The sequence below is a fragment of the Ovis canadensis genome, chromosome 3 (assembly GCF_042477335.2).
Source record: "Ovis canadensis isolate MfBH-ARS-UI-01 breed Bighorn chromosome 3, ARS-UI_OviCan_v2, whole genome shotgun sequence".
In the NCBI taxonomy this organism is placed as follows: Eukaryota; Metazoa; Chordata; class Mammalia; order Artiodactyla; family Bovidae; genus Ovis; species Ovis canadensis.
Window position 1 is genome coordinate 68,810,926 of NC_091247.1, and position 19,539 is coordinate 68,830,464.

At 35.4% G+C, this 19,539-nt stretch overlaps 1 protein-coding gene across 8 annotated transcripts in view; it reads left to right on the plus strand.

Moving 5' to 3' along the window:
- Positions 1-19,539, plus strand: part of CCDC88A (coiled-coil domain containing 88A) — a 120,893-nt gene that overhangs the window by 25,924 nt on the left and 75,430 nt on the right. For all 8 annotated transcript variants that reach the window (XM_069583296.1, XM_069583297.1, XM_069583298.1 and 5 more), the window contains exons 3-7: positions 6,693-6,801; positions 12,087-12,156; positions 14,257-14,315; positions 17,741-17,824; positions 19,377-19,517. In XM_069583296.1, coding sequence (XP_069439397.1) covers positions 6,693-6,801; positions 12,087-12,156; positions 14,257-14,315; positions 17,741-17,824; positions 19,377-19,517 — 463 coding nt within the window. The remainder of the gene's footprint in view (positions 1-6,692; positions 6,802-12,086; positions 12,157-14,256; positions 14,316-17,740; positions 17,825-19,376; positions 19,518-19,539) is intronic.

Genomic DNA, 19,539 nt, shown 5'->3' on the forward strand with positions numbered 1-19,539 from the left:
GCAGATACCAGTTTAATCAAGTGATAAAAGTGAATATTATCAGTAATGGGATAAAGCGAAATCATGTACCTCGTCTTAGCATGCACTGAGAAGATCAGAGCATCTCTTCTGCATTTCTCCTGTCAAAGATATGTAACCTGAACTTAATTATGAGCAGTATACAATTTAATCAGACAAACCCAATTGAAGGACATTCTATAAAAAATTGGCCTATAACTGGCCTATAACTTTTTAAAGTACATAGGTCATGAATTTCAAGGAAAGATAGAAACTGTTCCAACTGAAAGAGACTCGGGATTGTAATTCAGAATACTGAATGCAAAGTGTGGTTTTGAGCTAGACCCTTTTCCTATAAATCCATTCGTAATTGGAACAAATTTTAATGGATTCTAAAGATTGGATGATAGTAATTACATGATTGTTAATTTCCCAGTTTTGATAGTTACATGTGTTTGTACAAGATAAATACTAAAATGTGTGTGGATTCTTGGGTATCAGACCATCAGTTTATTCTCAGGTGGTTTAGGAAAAAAACTGTATTGTCCATGCAACTTTTTTGTTAATCTGTTAGCTCCTTTAGTCTCCTTTGTTCATTTCAGGTATTTTTTTTATTTTTTTCCCTGTGTTTTTTTGAATTTGTGTGTGTGTGTCTTCAAATTCACTGATCTTTTATAATAGTTTCTTATCTTCTATTACACAAATAAATTTTTCATTTCAGATATTATATTTTTTAGCCTTAGAAGTTCCATTTGGGTTTTTAAAAATATGGGCCAAAGAACTAAACAGACATTTTCCAAAGAAGACATACGGATGGCTAACAAACACTTGAAAAGATGCTCAACATCACTCATTATCAGACAAATGCAAATCAAAACCACAATGAGGTACCATTTCACACCAGTCAGAATGGCTGCGATCCAAAAGTCTACAAGCAATAAATGCTGGAGAGGGTGTGGAGAGAAGGGAACCCTCTTACCCTGTTGTTGGGAATGCAAACTAGTACAGCCACTATGGAGAACAGTGTGGAGATTCCTTAAAAAATTGCAACTAGAACTGCCTTATGACCCAGCAATCCCACTGCTGGCCATACACACAGAGGAAACCAGAATTGAAAGAGACACATGTACCCCAATGTTCATCACAGCACTGTTTATAATAGCCAGGACATGGAAACAACCTAGATGTCCATCAGCAGATGAATGGATAAGAAAGCAGTGGTACATATACACAATGGAGTATTACTCAGCCATTGAAAAGAATACATTTGAATCAGTTCTAATGATGTGGATGAAACTGGAGCCGATTATACAGAGTGAAGTAAGCCAGAAAGAAAAACACCAATACAGTATACTAACACATATATATGGAATTTAGAAAGGTGGTAACGATAACCTTGTATGCAAGACAGCAAAAGAGACACAGATGCATAGAACAGACTTTTGGACTCTGTGGGAGAGGGAGAGGGTGGGATGATTTGGGAGAATGGCATTGAAACATGTATACTATTAAGTAAGAAACAAATCGCCAGTCTAGGTTCGATACAGGATACAGGATGCTTGTGGCTGGTGCACTGGGATGACCCAGAGAGATGCTATGGGGAGGGTGGTGGGAGGAGGGTTCAGGATTGGGAACTCATGAAAACCGTGGCAGATTCATGTCAATGTATGGCAAAACCAATACAGTATTGTAAAGTAAAAAAAAAAAAGAAAATAAAGAGCACACACACACACAAAAAGTAATGTCTCAAAATAAAAGATGAGATAAGGGAAAATTTTGCAAATCAAAATAAAATATAAGACTAGGATATTTTTCTTTTTTAAAGAAAAAAGATGTAAAAGAGAGGGATACATTATAAAGCATTGAACATGCAGTATATAGATAACAGGAATTCCTGAGATAGCCAAAACAAGGGGTTAGAACAAATAATAAAATTAAAAAAAATAAATAAAAGTAGTTAACTTTTCTTTCATATAATGTTTATTTTTTAAAAGTTCTTTAGTATATTCATAGTAGCTCTTTTGAAATACTTGTTTGCTGTGTCCATTGTCTCTTAATTTCTGGGTCTGTTTCTGTTAACTCTTTCCATTTTCTTTCCTGTTCACAAATCACATTTATTTATTTGTTTTGCTTCTTTGCATGTCTAGTAATTTTTTACTTTATGTTGGACATTGTGATTATTACATGGTGGGGTCTAGATCTTGTTCTTTAAGCAGTCATGAAGTTTGTTTTGGCAGGTTTTCAAGTTACTTGCAATCAGCTTGATCCTTTCTTTTCTCTCCTTTTTTTCTTGCCCCACCACATGGCATGCGGAATCTGAGTTCCCTGACCAGGGTTCAGTCCTTTGTCCCTTGTAGTGGAAGTGCAGATTCCTAACCACTGGACTGCCGGAGAATTCCCAGCTTGAGCCTTTCAATGCTTGTTTGCAAAGCTTTCTAAGGAGCATCTGGAATAGCTTTTACTCAACTGCTAGTTTAGTTGCCAAGACATGATTCTCCTGAGGACTCTACTGATGCTCTAGGTATTTATTCTGACTGGTCAGAACTTAAATTTCTCTCTGCATTCTGTGAGCTTTGGGTGTTACCTAGTTTCCAGCTTTTCTATACTTGTCCTCTGCTCAGCCTCCTGGAGTTTTAGGGTGCATATGTACAACTCAGTATTTAGTCAAAATCTTGAGGGCATATTTTGGGAGCTCTTTGTTTATATAGCTTCCTTGTCTCTGGTTTTCTTTTCTGAAAACTTCAGTTTTTTAATTCCCTTAAATTCCAAACTTTGTCTCCCTGAGTTCAGTGAGACATGGGCTACCCTTCCTTATGTCTCATTCTGGAAAGTACTTACTGTTTCATTAGAGCTTTGCTAGAGATTATAGTCTTGTATTATTTGCTGTTCAAAGTCTGAAATTAGTTATTTTGTATGTTTTGTCCAGTTTCTAATTCTTTATGGCAAAGGGCAGATTTGATGCTGTTTCTACCTATATGATGTTTTAGCTGAGTTTTAATTGTATTATTTTCTCATCTAGTACTATGGGCAATCTCAGTGTACACAGTTGAGCTGATCCAGTATCAGGGATTGACAGTGTGAATGTGATAAAAAAACAGGATTAGTGTTGAGAGTGCTGGCAAGAGAATAGTTGAAGTAAAGCAGCAGTTCTCACAGTATAGTTTGAGGGTCCTTTCAGAGAGTCCCTAGGCTCTGTCTACTTTTAACTAAATGTCTGTGTGAGGCCGATTTCTTTTTATATATATATATAATTTTTTATTGATTTATTTTTGGCTGTGCTGGGTCTTTGGTGCTGCATGGACTTTTCTCTAGTTGGAGTGAACAACTGCAACTCGTGGTGGTGTGTGGGCTTCTTACTGTCTTGGTTTCTTTTGTTGCAGAGCATGGGCTCCAGGCGCATGGGCTGCAGTGGTCGCAGCACATGCGCTCAGCAGTTGCAAGTCCAGGGCTCTAGAGTGCAAGCTCAGTAGTTGTGGCACATGGGCTTAGTTGCTCTGCAGCGTGTGGGATCTTCCCATACCAGGGATTGAACCCATGTCTCCTGCTTTGACAGGTGAATTCTTTACCACTGAGCCACTGGGGAAGCCTCTTATTTCTTCATATACATGAACCAAAATAACACAAACAATAGATGGAATGCAGAAGCAAAGATGAACATCAGCCTTCCCCTTTTTTTTGACATTAAGGTAGATATCAAAGAGATATTTAAAAATAGTAAAACAGTGCCAGTCCTCTCAATAAAAATTTTTTTGGTTTGGTGTTTATAAGCATGTAATGGGTTTATTTTTTTTTTAATGAGTCAATAAGTAAACAACCGTGAAATTTTCTGTTTCATTTTCTGATATGGTAAATACTGATAAATGTAACCCACAAAGTAATTGCTGAAATAAAGCACCATAGAGTGCTGTCTAGGGAAGGAACTGAAGGCATCAGGTACAATAGACTGTGTAAAAAAGGGAGGGATTAAGGAATGAGAAGTTTCCGTTCAGTTCCTATTCTCCGTTGGGTAAGTGTCAGTCTTCTCTGCATTCTCGTGTGGAGGTACCTGCACTTAGAGTCTGTAACCGTGGGTTAGTACTCTGTCCTAGCAACTTCTTAGATTCCTGCTTTATGATACTACACACTCAGCCCTTGCATAGGGACATTTCACCTGGCAATGTTTTTTTCTAGCTTGACCTCCTTGTCCTAATGAGGAACTAGATCTTTGCTAATGTTCTGGCATTTACTTAAATTTCCTATTCTTTAAAAAAAAAAAAAACTTTAATTAAAAATTTTTATTTTCTTCACCTTTATTGACTTACAGTTGACAAAATTGTAATCATTTAAAGTGTACGTAGTGGTGGCTTTATGTATATGTACATGTGAATGAATTCCCACCATCTAATTAAGTAATATATCCATCACCTCACATTTTTAACCGTGTGTCAGCACATTTAAGTTCCACACTCTTAGAAAATTTCAATTATTTAATATAGTGGTTGCCATGTTTTTCATTATATCTTCAGGCCTTATTCATCTTATAGCTAAAATTTCAACCTTTTTACCAACCTCTCCCTCTTTCCATGCAACTCTCCATCCCAGATGCTGGCAAGTGTTCTTCTACTATTTCTATGAATTTGACATTCTTTTAAAAATTATTTTATTTATTTTAATTGGAGGATAATTACTTTATTGTGAAGGTTTTTGCCATTCATTGACATGAGTCAGCCACAGGTATACATGTGTCCCCCGATCCCGAGCCCTGCCCGAACCTCCCTCCCCACCCTGTCCCTCCAGATTGTCCCAGAGCACTGGCTTTGGGTGCCCTGTTTCATGCATCGAACTTGGCACTGGTCATCTATTTTACATATGGTAATATACACGTTCCAGTGTTATTCTCTCAAATCATCCCACCCTCGCCTTCTCCCACAGAGTCCAAAAGTCTGTTCTTTACATCTGTGTCTCTTTTGCTGCCCTGCATGTAGGATCATTGTTACTGTCTTTCTGAATTCCATATATATATGGATTTGTGTTTCTCTTTCTGACTTATTTCACTCTGTGTGAGTTTGAGTGTTTTTTTATGTTTCACGTGTAAAGAAGTACATGCAGTATTTTTCCATCTCTGTCTAGGTTATTTCACTTAGCATGACCCCTTCAAATTTCATCTATATTTTCACAAATGGCAAGATTTCCTTCTTTCTCATGTCTGAATAATATTCTGTCTGTGTGCATGCTAAGTCACCTCAGTCTTGTCCAACTCTTTGTGACCACGTGGACCATAGCCCACCAGGCTCCTCTGTCCTTGGGATTCCCCTGGCAAGAATACTGGAGTGGGATGCCATGTCCTCCTCCAGGGGATCTTCCTGACCCATGGATTGAACCTGTGTCTCTTAAGTCTCCTGCATTGGCAAGCAGGCTCTTTACCAATAGTACCACCTGGGAAGTCCCTCTATCTGTATGTACCTGTGTGTGTCTGTGTGTGTATTTCATATGGTTTTAATCCACTTATCTGTTGTAGGACATTTGGGTTGTTTCTATATCTTGGCTATTGTAAATAATGCTGCAGTGAATATGGGAGCACCATTATCTCTTTGAGATCTTGTTTTTTATTCCTTTGGTTTTTATACCCAGAAATGGGATTGCTGGATCATATGGTAGTTCTGTTTTTAAGTTATTGAGAAACTTTCACAGTAGCACTAATGTATTCTCAACAGCAGTGCACAAGGGGTCATTTTCTCCTCATCCTCACCTACCCTTATCCCTTGTCTTTTAATAACTGTGATTCCAACAGGTATGAGGTAATACTTCTTTGTAGTTCTGATTTGCATTTTCCTGATTCTTGTGATGTTGAACACCTTTTCATATACCCATTGACCATCTGTATGGTGTTTGTTTTTCTTTTTTTTAAATGCCTCTTCAGTTCCTCTGGCTATTTTAAAATCATTTTCACTAGTGAGGTGTATGAGTGCTTTGTATACTTTGAACATTAACCCCGTTAAAGAAATGATTTGTACATATTTTCTCCCATTCAGTTATTTATTTACCTTATCATCTTTTACTGTGTCCTTTGCTGTCCAGAAGCTTTTTAGTATGATGTAGTCACACCTGTTTATTTTTGCTTTTATTGCCTTTGCTTTTGGTGTCATTGAATTTCTTTCTTAACCATGTCCTATCTTTTATTCTTTTTCAGCTTCTGCTACTTCACAATCATTCATTCCTTTGCTTTTATTAAATCTGCAGAGTTTATCCAAGATGAAAGTGATATCTTGTGTCATCACTTCACTCTTTAATTTCTCTGGGACATTGCCTGCTCAAGTATAGTCCTCGTTTGCCACTGAGAAGAAACAACATTTATTGATTATTAGTCCAAATTTACATTATTGATTTAAACAGATTTATTTTGGGTGGTGGAAATATATATATTCAAAGAAAATAAGTTATTCATTTCAGAAAAAATGAGACAAAATGAGAATGAAGTGCAACATCTGACTTATATTTTACCACTGTCTGTGAAATATCAGATACATTTATATTAATTAAAACTACAGAATACATGTCAAAATAATCATGTGTCCTTTTGGATCATCTATCAATGAAGATGAATACACAGTTTGTTTATAGAAAAAATGTATTATATGATTATTTTTAGTCATCTATAAATTGATAGGTATATTTCAATATAATTTTTAAAGTATTCCTTTTCTTATTTCTTACAGTAATCCTAAATCAGAGAGTCAGAGAGTAAATAAAAAAGTCAACAATGATGCTTCACTTCGAATTCATAATCTGTCGATTTTGGTGAGACAGATAAAATTTTATTACCAGGTAAGTAGTTCTTTTTTTAATCTAATATTTTAATAACTGCTTTCATAATCACATTTTTGTGTTGTTTAGTATTAGTCACCTAATATATACTAAAGGCTTATTATATGCCAGGTATTGGTCTATTTGTTGCAGGTAGAGTAGTCATAACGCAGTTTGTTTCTTATGGAGTGTGAAAGATATAAACATGTACTTCATAATTATTAAATTTACAAATAATTATTGTTTTATGATTTTTTAAATTTCCTGATAATTTGTATAGTGAAACACTTTAGGTGCAAATCAGTTTCGCATTGTGTTATTATTTTGGAGAAATTATACCATTTATAATTGTTTCTACATGTCTTTCTATCTACTGGTTTAAAATTTTTCACCCTACGTTGGTTTTTTCTGGAAACTGCTCTTGAAATTGTACCTTTTATTCTTTTCATAGCAAGGGCCAAAAGTAATCAGTAGCTTACTCTTTTTATGCAATAGTATTATGACCGAAGTTCAGTTCGGTTCAGTTTAGTCGCTCAGTCGTGTCCGACTCTTTGTGACTCCATGAACCAGAGCACGCCACAAAACCCATGTCTATTGAGTCACTGATGCCATCCAACCATCTCATCCTCTGTCATTCCCTTCTCCTCCTGCTGTCAATCTTTCCCAACATCAGGGTCTTTTGCAATGAGTCAGCTCTTCGCATCTGGTAGCCAAAGTATTGGAGTTTCAGCTTTAGCAACAGTCCTTCCAATGAACACCCAGGACTGATCTCCTTTAGGATTTACTGGTTGGATCTCCTTGCAGTCCAAGAGACTCTCAAGAGTCTTCTCCAACACCACAGTTCAAAAGCATCAATTCTTCGGTGCTCAGCTTTCTTTATAGTCCAACTCTCACATCCATACATGACCACTGGAAAAACCATAGCCTTGACTAGATGGACCATTGTTGACAAAGTAATGTCTCCGCTTTTTAATATGCTATCTAGGTTGGTCATAACTTCCCTTCGAAGGAGTAAGCGTCTTTTAACTTCATGGCTGCAGTCACCATCTGTAGTGATTTTGGAGCCCAGAAAAATAAAGTCAGCCACTGTTTCCACTGTTTCCCCATCTATTTGCCATGAAGTGATGGGACCGGATGTTATCATCTTAGTTTTCCAAATGTTGAGCTCTAAGCCAACTTTTTCACTGTCCTCTTTCACTTTCATCAAGAGGCTCTTTAGCTCTCTTCACTTTCTGCCATAAGGGTGGTGTCATCTGCATATCTTAGGTTATTGATATTTCTCCTGGCAATCTTGGTTCCAGCTTGTGCTTCCTCCAGCTCAGCGTTTCTCATGATATACTCTGCATATAAGTTAAATAAGCAGGGTGACAATATACAGCCTTGACGTACTCCTTTTCCTGTTTGGAACCAGTCTGTTGTTCCATGTCCAGTTCTAACTGTTGCTCTCTGACCTGCATACAGGTTTCTCAAGAGGCACGTCAAGTGGTCTGATATTCCCATCTCTTTCAGAATTTTCCACAGTTTGTCGTGATCCACACAGTCAAAGGCTTTGGCATAGTCAATAAAGCAGAAACAGATGTTTTTCTGGAACTCTCTTGCTTTTTCAATGATCCAGCAGATGTTGGCAATTTGATCTCTGGTTCCTCTGCCTTTTCTAAAACCAGCTTGAACATCTGGAAGTTCACAGTTCACATATTGCTGAAGCCTAGCTTGGACAATTTTGAGCATTACTTTACTAACGTGTGAGATGAGTGCAATTGTGCGGTAGTTTGAGCATTCTTTGGCATTGCCTTTCTTTGGGACTGGAATGAAAACGGACCTTTTCCAGTCCTGTGGCCACTGCTGAGTTTTCCACATTTGCTGGCATATTGAGTGCAGCACTTTCACAGCAGCATCTTTCAGGAGTTGAAATAGCTCCACTGGAATTCCATCACCTCCACTAGCTTTGTTCGTAGTGATGCTTTCTAAGGCCCACTTGACTTCACATTCCAGGATGTCTGGCTCTAGGTGAGTGATCACACCATCATGACTATCTTGGTCGTGAAGATCTTTTTTGTACAGTTCTATGTATTCTTGCCACCTCTTCTTAATATCTTCTGTTAGGTCCATACCATTTCTGTCCTTTATCGAGCCCATCTTTGCATGAAATGTTCCCTTGGTATCTCTAGTTTTTTTGAAGAGATCTCTAGTCTTTCCCATTCTGTTGTTTTCCTCTATTTATTTGCATTGATCGCTGATGAAGGCTTTCTTATCTCTTCTTGCTGTTCTTTGGAACTCTGCATACAAATGGGTATATCTTTCCTTTTCTCCTTTGCTTTTTGCTTCTCTTCTTTTCACAGCTATTTGTAAGGCCTCCTCAGACAGCCATTCTGCTTTTTTGAATTTCTTTTTCTTGGGGTTGGTCTTGATTCCTGTCTCCTGTACAGCGTCACAAACCTTCATCAGTTCATCAGGCATTCTGTCTATTAGATCTAGTCCCTTAAATCTTATTTCTCACTTCCACTGTATAATCATAAGGGATTTTATTGAGGTCATACCTGAATGGTCTAGTGGTTTTCCCCACTTTCTTCAATTTAAGTCTGACTTTGACGATAAGGAGTTCATGATCTGAGCCACAGTCAGCTCCCGGTTTTGTTTTTGCTGACTGTATAGAGCTTCTCCATATTTGGCTGCAAAGAATATAGTCAGTCAGTGTGGACCATTTGGTGATATCCATGTGTAGAGTCTTCTCTTGTGTTGTTGGAAGGGGGTCTTTGCTATGACCAGTGTGTTCTCTTGGCAGAACTCTATTAGGCTCTTCCCTACTTCATTCTGTAGTTCAAGACTAAATTTGCCTGTTTCTTGACTTCCTACTTTTGCATTCCAATCCCCTATAATGAAAAGGTCGTCTTTTTTGAGTGTTAGTTCTAGAAGGTCTTGGAGGTCTTCATAAAACCGTTCAACTTCAGCTTCCTCAGCGTTACTGGTTGAGGAGTAGACTTGGATCACCGTAATATGGTTTGCCTTGGAAACGAACAGAGATCATTCTGTCGTTTTTGAGATTGCATCCAAGTAATGCATTTCTGACTCTTTTGTTGACTATAATGGCTAATCCATTTCTTCTAAGGGATTCTTGCCCACAGTAGTAGATATAATGGTCATCTGAGTTAAATTCACCCATTCCAGTCCATCTTAGTTCGCTGATTCCTAGAATGCGGACATTCACTCTTGCCATCTCCTGTTTGACCACTTCCAGTTTGGCTTATTTCAGCCATTCCCTGCTACTGTTTTTAAGCTCTTCTTGTCTTGTATTTTAGTTCTTTTTAAACCCCATTAATTAAATGTTGAGCATACTGTTAAATAAATCAATTTGATCAAGTCACATAGTTTCCTTTTTTTCCGCTACATGTTTTCTGTTGTATCTCAAATCTGCCCTGATATTACTTTCTTCCTGAAGTACATCCTTTAGTTGTTTGTGTGGAAAAGGCTTGTTGATAGTAATGTTTATCAGTGTTTGTCTAAAAATGCATTTCTTTCATCCTTTTTCTTAAAAGATAGTTTTGTTGGGTATGTAGTTATAGGTTAATAATTACTTTTCTCTCAGTGTTTTGCAGGCTTTTATTTTTCTCTCTAAAAGAACAAAAAGGATTCTAGAACTACATACTCAAGAAAATCATAAAAAATAAGAAAAAAATAAGAACAAGGAAACTAAAAATTACAATTAATTTGACATTTGTTTAAGTCCATTTAGCTGTTATATACTTGGCTAGAGCATATTTTATCTTGAGATAACTTGCTTTTAACTTGAAAATTCACTTATTAAATACTCCCAAACTCAGTATCATCTGTTGGAGTAAGTGATTGTAGCAGTTTTTGACACTTATTTTTAATATTCTTAACAATATTTACATAATATTTTATATGTATTCTTTATTGTGTTCAGCATATGCTAAATATGTACTTTTCTTTAAATGTGTGCATATTTTTGGTGTTAGTTTTTTTAAGAACTAGTGAATATAATACTGAGAAAATTAGTATGTATCTGTAACAAATAGATAAAAGATCAATTCTAACTAGCCTCCGGTATCATGCTGTTCTTTGACTATAGGAAAACACTTATAGTGAAAATCACACAGTTTTTTAAAAGCAATACAAATTAGGTTTTCATGGTTATTTGCTTCTTTGTCATAGTATTAAAGTAAAGAATGATTCAGAAAGAAATAACAAAAAATTATTCCTCAGCAGCTAGTATGTCTGAATGTGTAGTGAAAGCCCAATAGTTAAGCACTTATTAGTATTTAATATTGCAAAGATTCAGTATTACCACATTACAGTGATCAATCTGTAGTCTCTTTCTTCCCAGACCCTTTAATGGTCATTGTTGGTGGTTATAATGATAGACGTGGTGTGTTCTTTCATTTGCTCAAAGAACAGAAGATGCATCTTGGGTATATAAATAAAATGAGTAATTCGGAAGCATTCAGTTCTTTCTGAATCATTCTCTACCATCAAAATTTGTATATATTCTTGTCACAAAAAGTTTGACAGAAATCAAAGGGAGTGAAACATCTGTTTTTGATAGGAGATAAATAATGATTCACTGAGGAAGAATCATCCACTTTTATGAAAATGATCGTAAGATAGGATTTTTAATGAACTAACTAGCTTTCTTAATTTTACTATCAGTTGATTTTTTTAGTTCGCTTAGAAGTAGTAAAAAACAAAACAACAAAAAGTACACATACTTGAATTTTTATTAAAGAAGCTTGTTTAATTATCTAATACCTAAAATTCAGTTCAACTTGGACATTGTTGTTTTATGGACATCTAATATTATAATTATAGTTATTTAAGTCATTAACTTATAGTTAAAAAAGATTTAAGACTTTAGTTACCTTTTTTTTCACATTTTGTAAGCTTTTTAATTGCAGTATACCAGTGTAGGTATCAGAGAAGGCAATGGCCACCCACTCTAGTACCCTTGCCTGGAAAATCCCATGGACAGAGGAGCCTGGTAGGCTGCCGTCCATCGGGTTGCGAAGAGTCGGACACGACTGAGCGACTTCACTTTCACTTTCCACTTTCATGCCTCAAAGGAAATGGCAACCCACTCCCGTGTTCTTGCCTGGAGAATCCCAGGGACAGGGGAGCCTGGTGGGCTGCCGTCTATGGGGTCACACAGAGTCAGACGCGACTGAAACGACTTAGTAGCAGCAGCATTGTAGGTATAGCATGCCCAAGAGATGTGCAAATAGTAAGTTATAGCTTGTTGAGTAGTAACCCTGTCAGCTGTACTCATATGGCAACCTTTGTGTATCTTTTTATAGGAGACTTTGCAGCAGTTGATCATGATGTCATTGCCAAATGTCTTAATCATTGGCAAAAATCCCTTTTCTGGTAAGTATTAAAATTAGCATAATTTGATAATAAATATAATACCATCTTTGTGTAATGTTGTAATGCTAACTAAGATCTTGCTTATTTCCACTAACACACTACGTTTTTCATCAGTCTGTCGGGAGAATTGGAGGTGATAATCCGTTCTGTATAGAGAAAATGAACAGAATATTTGTAAGTTGTAGTGAAATCAGACAAGCATTACTAAGTCCAGTGTTTTTCTGACCCTACCAAATTGATACTTTTCTGTGATGATTTTTAGTGCCTTAAAGATAAGTATGGAAGATAAGTACAGTAGTTAAAAGCTTAGAAAAATATAAGCTTTGAAAAGAAGTGATTTTGAAGTGACTTCTAGGATTCTGTTCACTCTGTTCGGGTGTTTGCTTCGGGCTTCCCAGGTGGCGCTGGTGGTAAAGAACATGTCTGTCAATGCTGGAGATCTAAGAGATGAGTGTTTGATCACTGGGTGGGAAAGATGCCCTGGAGAAGGAAAGGTAGCCCACTCTAATATTCTTGCCTGGAGAATCCCATGGACAGAGGAGCCTGGCAGGCTATAGTCCATGGGGCCACAAAGAGCTGGACATGACTGAGCATGCACACACATTTTCTAGTTTATATTAAACTACTTTTGAGTGGAAAAAAATGAGAACTAGTTTCTTAGATCATTTAAATTATTTTCTTCAAAGTTTCTGCCCTTTGCCGGATTTTAATTGTGACATGTTCAGGGTTTTAATTTTTGAACAATTGGGAAAATTAACAGCTACCTAACAGTTTCAACAAAGGACTTAATTCTTACAGGCTTCATGTAATCCAAATCAAGTATATCTTCTCCAGTTCCCACCTTCAGTCAAAACAAAGATAAAACCAAAATAAAAACTAAATCTAAGCAGCTGGTTTTGTTGAGGAAACTACCAATTACATGGAGGTGAATTAGGAGGTTAGGTGCTCTTTGGAGACATTCTGGAATGTTTAAATATACAAATAAAAATGAAAAAGTGTTGTATGTATTATGGAGTTGTTTTCAATTCCACATATATTTAGGATTTACTTAAACCAAGTTAGAGGGACCAGGAATATAAAGAAAATGGTTTATGTTCTGGAGGATCTTATGTTTTGGTGGGTGATAAACAGATTACTGGATCATGTAGTAATTAATGCAAAATAGATGTAAAAATGTTAAGACTTATAAAATATGGAGCTATTGATTATTCTTAAAGTTGGCAAGTTAGTAAGGGTTGGAGACCACTGGTATTTGGGTCAAGGAAGACTACACAGAGATGTAAGAGCTGTGCATATTATTGTGATTAGATTAGTAAGCAGTTCATTAGAGGAAAGGGGGGTAGCGAAAAAAGACAGGCAGAGGGAGTAACAGAAGTTGTGGCAGTGGCATGTGTAGGTATGTATATTTGGGGAGGGTGTTAGTATAGCTAAGAAGGTTTCATGGAGAGTAGGAGGAATTATTTGAAAAGAAAGTTTGGACTTATTTGTAGACAGGTTGGCTTGATGGTGAAATTCTGGAGTAACCCAGTGTTTTAAGAAAATTTGGATTGAATACTGTTGGACAGTGAATATACTTTCCAGCTCTGTTACAGACCATTACTTTTATCCTGCTTGTTATATACCTTTATTTTACCAGCTTCACTGTAACTGACATTTAAGGTTTTGATTCTTATGACTCTACATAGTGGAAAAGCCATTTAAATTTTATAGGTAGATGAATCATATAAGATATATGTTTTAGAAAAAAAACACCAATAGGCCTAAAAGAAGCCAGACTTATTCGGGACCATTTTGGCTGACTCTGGCATGTCTCTATAGCAGCAGTTCTTAATTTGGTATCCTGTTGTAATATAATGATTTATGGAGAAGTAGTGGATTTATAGTTAGCATCTGTTATCACATGGAGCTTTGAAAGCTATTTTATCTGTACTGCCGCCTTTCAAAATTGAGATACTTGCACATTTCTTCTGCTCTTACCACTGTAGTTAGAAACTTAATTCCTTGGTCAAGTTGTGAATACCATCTCTAGAGTTAATTCTACCACTATCACAAAGTTGAACTAAAGTAAAATGTTGTATCTAGTAATTATTTTTATTTCAGAACAAGGCACAGAAGAAGTTAAAAAGTTGCTTTTGCTTTTACTGGGTTGTGCAGTTCAGGTAAGTTAAAATACTTCATATTTTATTTTAATAAGTTTTTATAACTTTTTGAGGCTCTAGTTTCTGAAAGACTTAAAGGATGGGCCTTTGCTGTTCAGAGTCCATGTTAGAAATTTTAACATAGCTGTATAACCTAAGGAGATTCTGAAGAAAAACACTTTGTGTTATTTTATTTCAAATTTTATTTATGTTATCAGATAATCATATCTGATAGCATAAATTATGTTTGTTAATTTAATTCTTTTAATTTAATTAAAATTAATTATCTTTTTTTAAAATACAGAGGCTTTTAAAGACCCCAGGCTTTATAAGTTCCCTAAAGGTACCCTGAAAACCTCTCCCAAAACATCCTTATGACTTATGCGTGTATGTGTATGTGTTATTGAAGGGAAGAGGAGTGATGATAAAAAGGCAGAAATTATGAAGTCTCAATCATCTGCTGGCTTAGAAGTTAGTTACTGTAATAGAATTAGAAATCTTTCAGTGCCCATAACACTTTAAGAACTAAATATAAAGATAAAAGAGCTTAATTTTAAGTGGAAAAAGTTTGCTAATGCTTATTTAGTCTTCATGCCTATCTTTCTAATTGGAAGTAAAACTATTTGTAGTTCTGTTTTTAACACCAGACTTTTTGTGCTCTAGGGCTGGACTGTCAGTAGAATAGCCACTAGTCACAAGTTGTTGTTAAAGCTTAAATTCAGTTTAGTTCAGTCGCTCAGTCGTGTCCGACTCTTTGCAACCCCATGAATCGCAGCACACCAGGCCTCCCTGTCCATCACCAACCCCCGGAGTTCACTCAGACTCACGTCCGTCGAGTCAGCGATGCCATCCAGCCACCTCATCCTCTGTCATCCCCTTCTCCTCCTGCCCCCAATCCCTCCCAGCATCAGAGTCTTTTCCAATGAGTCAACTCTTCACATGAGGTGGCCAAAGTATTGGAGTTTCAGCTTTAGCAACAGTCCTTCCAAAGAAATCCCATGGCTGATCTCCTTCAGAATGGACTGGTTGGATCTCCTTGCGGTCCAAGGGACTCTCAAGAGTCTTCTCCAACACCACAGTTCAAAAGCATCAATTCTTCGGCTCTTAGCGTTCTTCACAGTCCAACTCTCACATCCATACATGACTACTAGAAAAACCATAGCCTTGACTAGATGGACCTTAGTCGGCAAAGTAATGTCTCTGCTTTTGAATATGCTATCTAGGTTGGTCATAACTTTTCTTCCAAGGAGTAAGCATCTTTTAATTTCATGGCAGAAATCACCATCTGCAGTGATTTTGGAGCCCCAAAAAATAAAGTCTGACACTGTTTCCGCTGTTTCCCCATCTACTTCCCATGAAGTGATGGGACCAGATGCCATGATCTTAGTTTTCTGAAGGCTGAATTTAAGCCAGCTTTTTCACTCTCCTCTTTCACTTTCATCAAGAGGCTTTTTAGTTCCTCTTCACTTTCTGCCATAAGGGTGGTGTCATCTGCATATCTGAGGTTATTGATAATTACAATTAAATAAAATGGCAGTCTCAATTGCTCATTTGCACTAGTTACATTTCAATACTCAGCCATAGGTAGCTCTTGAGTACTGTGTAGGACAACTCTGATATTTTGATTTTTCAGTTTCAAAATTAGTGTCTTCTCATTCTCTTTTCCATCTTGGTACTCTCTCTTTTCTAGCCTTCAAGAACCTATCAACTTCATCCTATATTCTTTAAGAAAGTCTAGCCTGTTTATTCTTTAAGAAAGTCTAGCCTTCTTAAAACTTCTAAAGTTTGAATAGAGGTGAGATTTAGTACAAATTGTAGGTATTTTAAGAGTAAAGGAAGAATTCTCATTGATTTATGTTGAGATTGTGTTAAAGGGTGAGCTTTTAAAAATAGTATAAATATAAAAAGTGGCTCTAGGACTTAGAAAAGGGAACTGTAGTATATGTTTAATTTAAATCAGCCAGAGGTATGGCAGTTGAATTATGACTCTTCATTGAGTCATAGTTATTATAACCCTGCTATTTAATGTATGCTCATTGGCTCAAACTGTTTATTGGGCAATACTTTGGAAGCATAAAATTTAAAAATTGGGGTTACCATACCTAAAAAGTTATTTTATAGATGCTACAAAGGTACTATCTGAAAGTCATTCTTAATTATTCTCACTATGCCTGTCAGATATTAGTAGACCAAAAATCTTGTTTTTAAACCTGGTAATTTTTATCACATGTTCCCCAAAACTCTGACTTCCTCGTTACAACTGAAAACTTTACATTTCTTGTAAATTAATTTTAAATATTTTTGTATTATCCTAATAATTTTGTTTTTATAGGATGAGGAACTTTCTGCACTGATAGAAATGTGCTTAATTAAGTTAAATTGTGTGGCAGTAGAAACAGAATATTATAATGTAATATGTAGAGTATAAATCAGAACCTTACTAAGTTTCTTATTGACAGAAGACCCAATTTTTCTTTTTTGAGTTTAGTGCCTTCACTAGGAGTTCAGTAATTGGCCCAAAAGATGCAACTAAGCTAGACAAGGCTGTGCTATCTATTTTGTATGCACTTCTCATTTGGTAGCTATAAAAATACAGTTACACAAACAGTTGGATTGCAGTATAAGAGATGTAGGGGGAAGATAGAGTAAAACAAGAAGATGCATGTTAAGCTCTTATTCAGTACTGATTGGAAAAGAAAAGATAAGGTTTGCACTGTAACACTTTTAGTTTATATCAAGGTTTTTTTAATGTGCACAATGAAGAATTGCTGCCTTTATTCTACTTGCTACATGTGTACTTGTATATACATTCTTAAATTTTGCCCCTGGTAACTTTTTGTTAGAAACAAATCAAATATTTATTGTATTATCTTATATGTGTTGAACTGGGCCACAAAAAGAGATTTCTTTTATTGAGATTGATAGGATAAAGATGTGAGAATGAATTGTAAGTTTGAAGTAAAAATTGCTCAGAATTTTTTTTTCCAAGAAGAAAGGCTGTGTTGTTTGATGACAGCCAAAGACTGACTGAGCATTTTGGCTATATTCCGAATTCTGCCACTGACTCACTGTGTTTTTTGGCAAGTAACTTATCCTCCCTGAAACAAGTTCTTGATTCTTTACTTCTCTGTTTGTAAAGTTAGCATAATAATATTTTACTGACCTCACATGAGTTGTGTAATGATTACCTGCTTTAGAACTTTTCAGCATACAAGTAATATGGATTTTCAGTACCTTACTTTTAAAATAAATATTTCTAAATTTTAATCTTTTTATTAGGTAAGTATATTAGAGAGATCATTTAAATGCAAAACAAAACCCTCATTGTGCTGTTTAAACCCTCATTGTAGCCAAGCTTTTTAGCCTAATGAGTTTTTACTTATTTACAACATATTAGCAACTATTCCTTATAAAGTATGAGTGATTGTTCTATTCATTTCCCTTAGTGTCAGAAAAAAGAAGAATTTATTGAAAGAATTCAAGGTTTAGATTTTGATACGAAAGCAGCAGTTGCCGCACATATTCAAGAGGTAATAATCTGTATAAAATGTTCATGTGTTTTTTATGAAGTTCATCATACATTATATTTGTATATCTCCCCAAATACTTAAAGTCATAACTTAAGCAAGAATAAATAAAAGTCAAATATAGTCAAATACTTAAAGTCATAACTTAAGCAAGAATAAATACAAGTCAACTTAAGCACTCTGCTTTTAGGTCATCCTCTTTTCTTTAGACATAGCTTCTTAAGTGAATCATCTATAATGGCACAGTGCTGACTACAGATGTACTGTTGACTTTATCCATAGGGATATAGGCAGAAAGTGCTATCTGAGGAATGTATATTTCTTTGTTAGACAGCATAGCATGCATGATATAGTGAATGGAAACAGCATAATGTGGATCACTGCCTGTAATTCAAATTAAAGTGAGCTAAGGTAATGTATTATATCACTCCAGTGATTTTGTTTTAATGAATGGGCACAGCAGAATTTCTATTGAAGATATTGCTTGAATTATAAATACATTAGTGATTGTATCATCCATGTAAAACCTAAATATAGGACCTAATGTGCAATGTCAAATAATTGAAGTTAATATTTGTTAAGATTTCTTTTTTTAAGCTGCTATTTCTGCATCTGTCTAGTCTTGGGCTTTTAATCTTGTGTACTTATTAGTTTTTAGAACTACAGTGTGTTAAATTTTACATGTTGATTAGAGAGAACTAAGGAAATGGAAGGGGGAAGAGTTATATTTAAATAATCTCTATTTCAATCACATTGTGTTCCATATGTTTTCTTTTCTGTTAGTTAATGTTCATAGAACTCTGCTTTCTTGTCAGTAATATTGTCAACAGTAAGCATATTAGTACACAATAAGATACAGTTTTGTTGGTACTTTCCCTTTACATATATGTTTCCATTAGCTTTGTGAGTTGTATTTTATTTTGAATAAATGTTGAGTGCCACACGTTACTGAATTTGCCACCATTCTTGAAAGTGTTATTTTTCTGTTTATTGTGAAAGTTAAAGCAAAATATCAGAATCACAGTGAGAAATGGAAAACAAGAAATAAGTATCTCACTTATATAACTTCTCCATTCTTTTAAAAATCTTTATTAGGAGTCTTTTTCTCCTAAGGTGCTGTGATAGTATCACCTCAGAATCTGTAAAAACTTTGCTTTTTAAGAATAAAAGTGCAATAATATATATAGTATAGGATTAGAAAAAACTTTAGCTTTTGATTTCAGTTACAATTTATTTAGTCTTATCCAAGGAAATGATCAATTGATTCTATTAAAGCAGTTGTCAGAAATAATAGTATCACCTTTCCTTAGGAATGCCTTGAATTAAATCTTATTTTTTAGTTAGAAGATAAAAATAAATTCATTTAAAGATTATATTTAGTGAAAATAATTTTTAGTAGAAGCTTTTTCAGCATTTGTTAATTTCAAATGCTTTTAGACATATTTGGTTTTCATATTTTTATTATATGGGATATATAATATTTAACTTAATGTACTAAAATCTATTTTTAAGTATTAGCCATTTAAAAGTTGTTTATTTTGGTTGCTTTCTAAAGGTAACCCATAATCAGGAAAATGTGTTTGATCTACAATGGATGGAAGTGACTGATATGTCTCAGGAGGAAATAGAACCACTCTTGAAAAACATGGTATTGCATCTAAAAAGGCTTATAGATGAGAGAGATGAACATTCAGAGGTTTGTAAATTTCTTTTAGTAT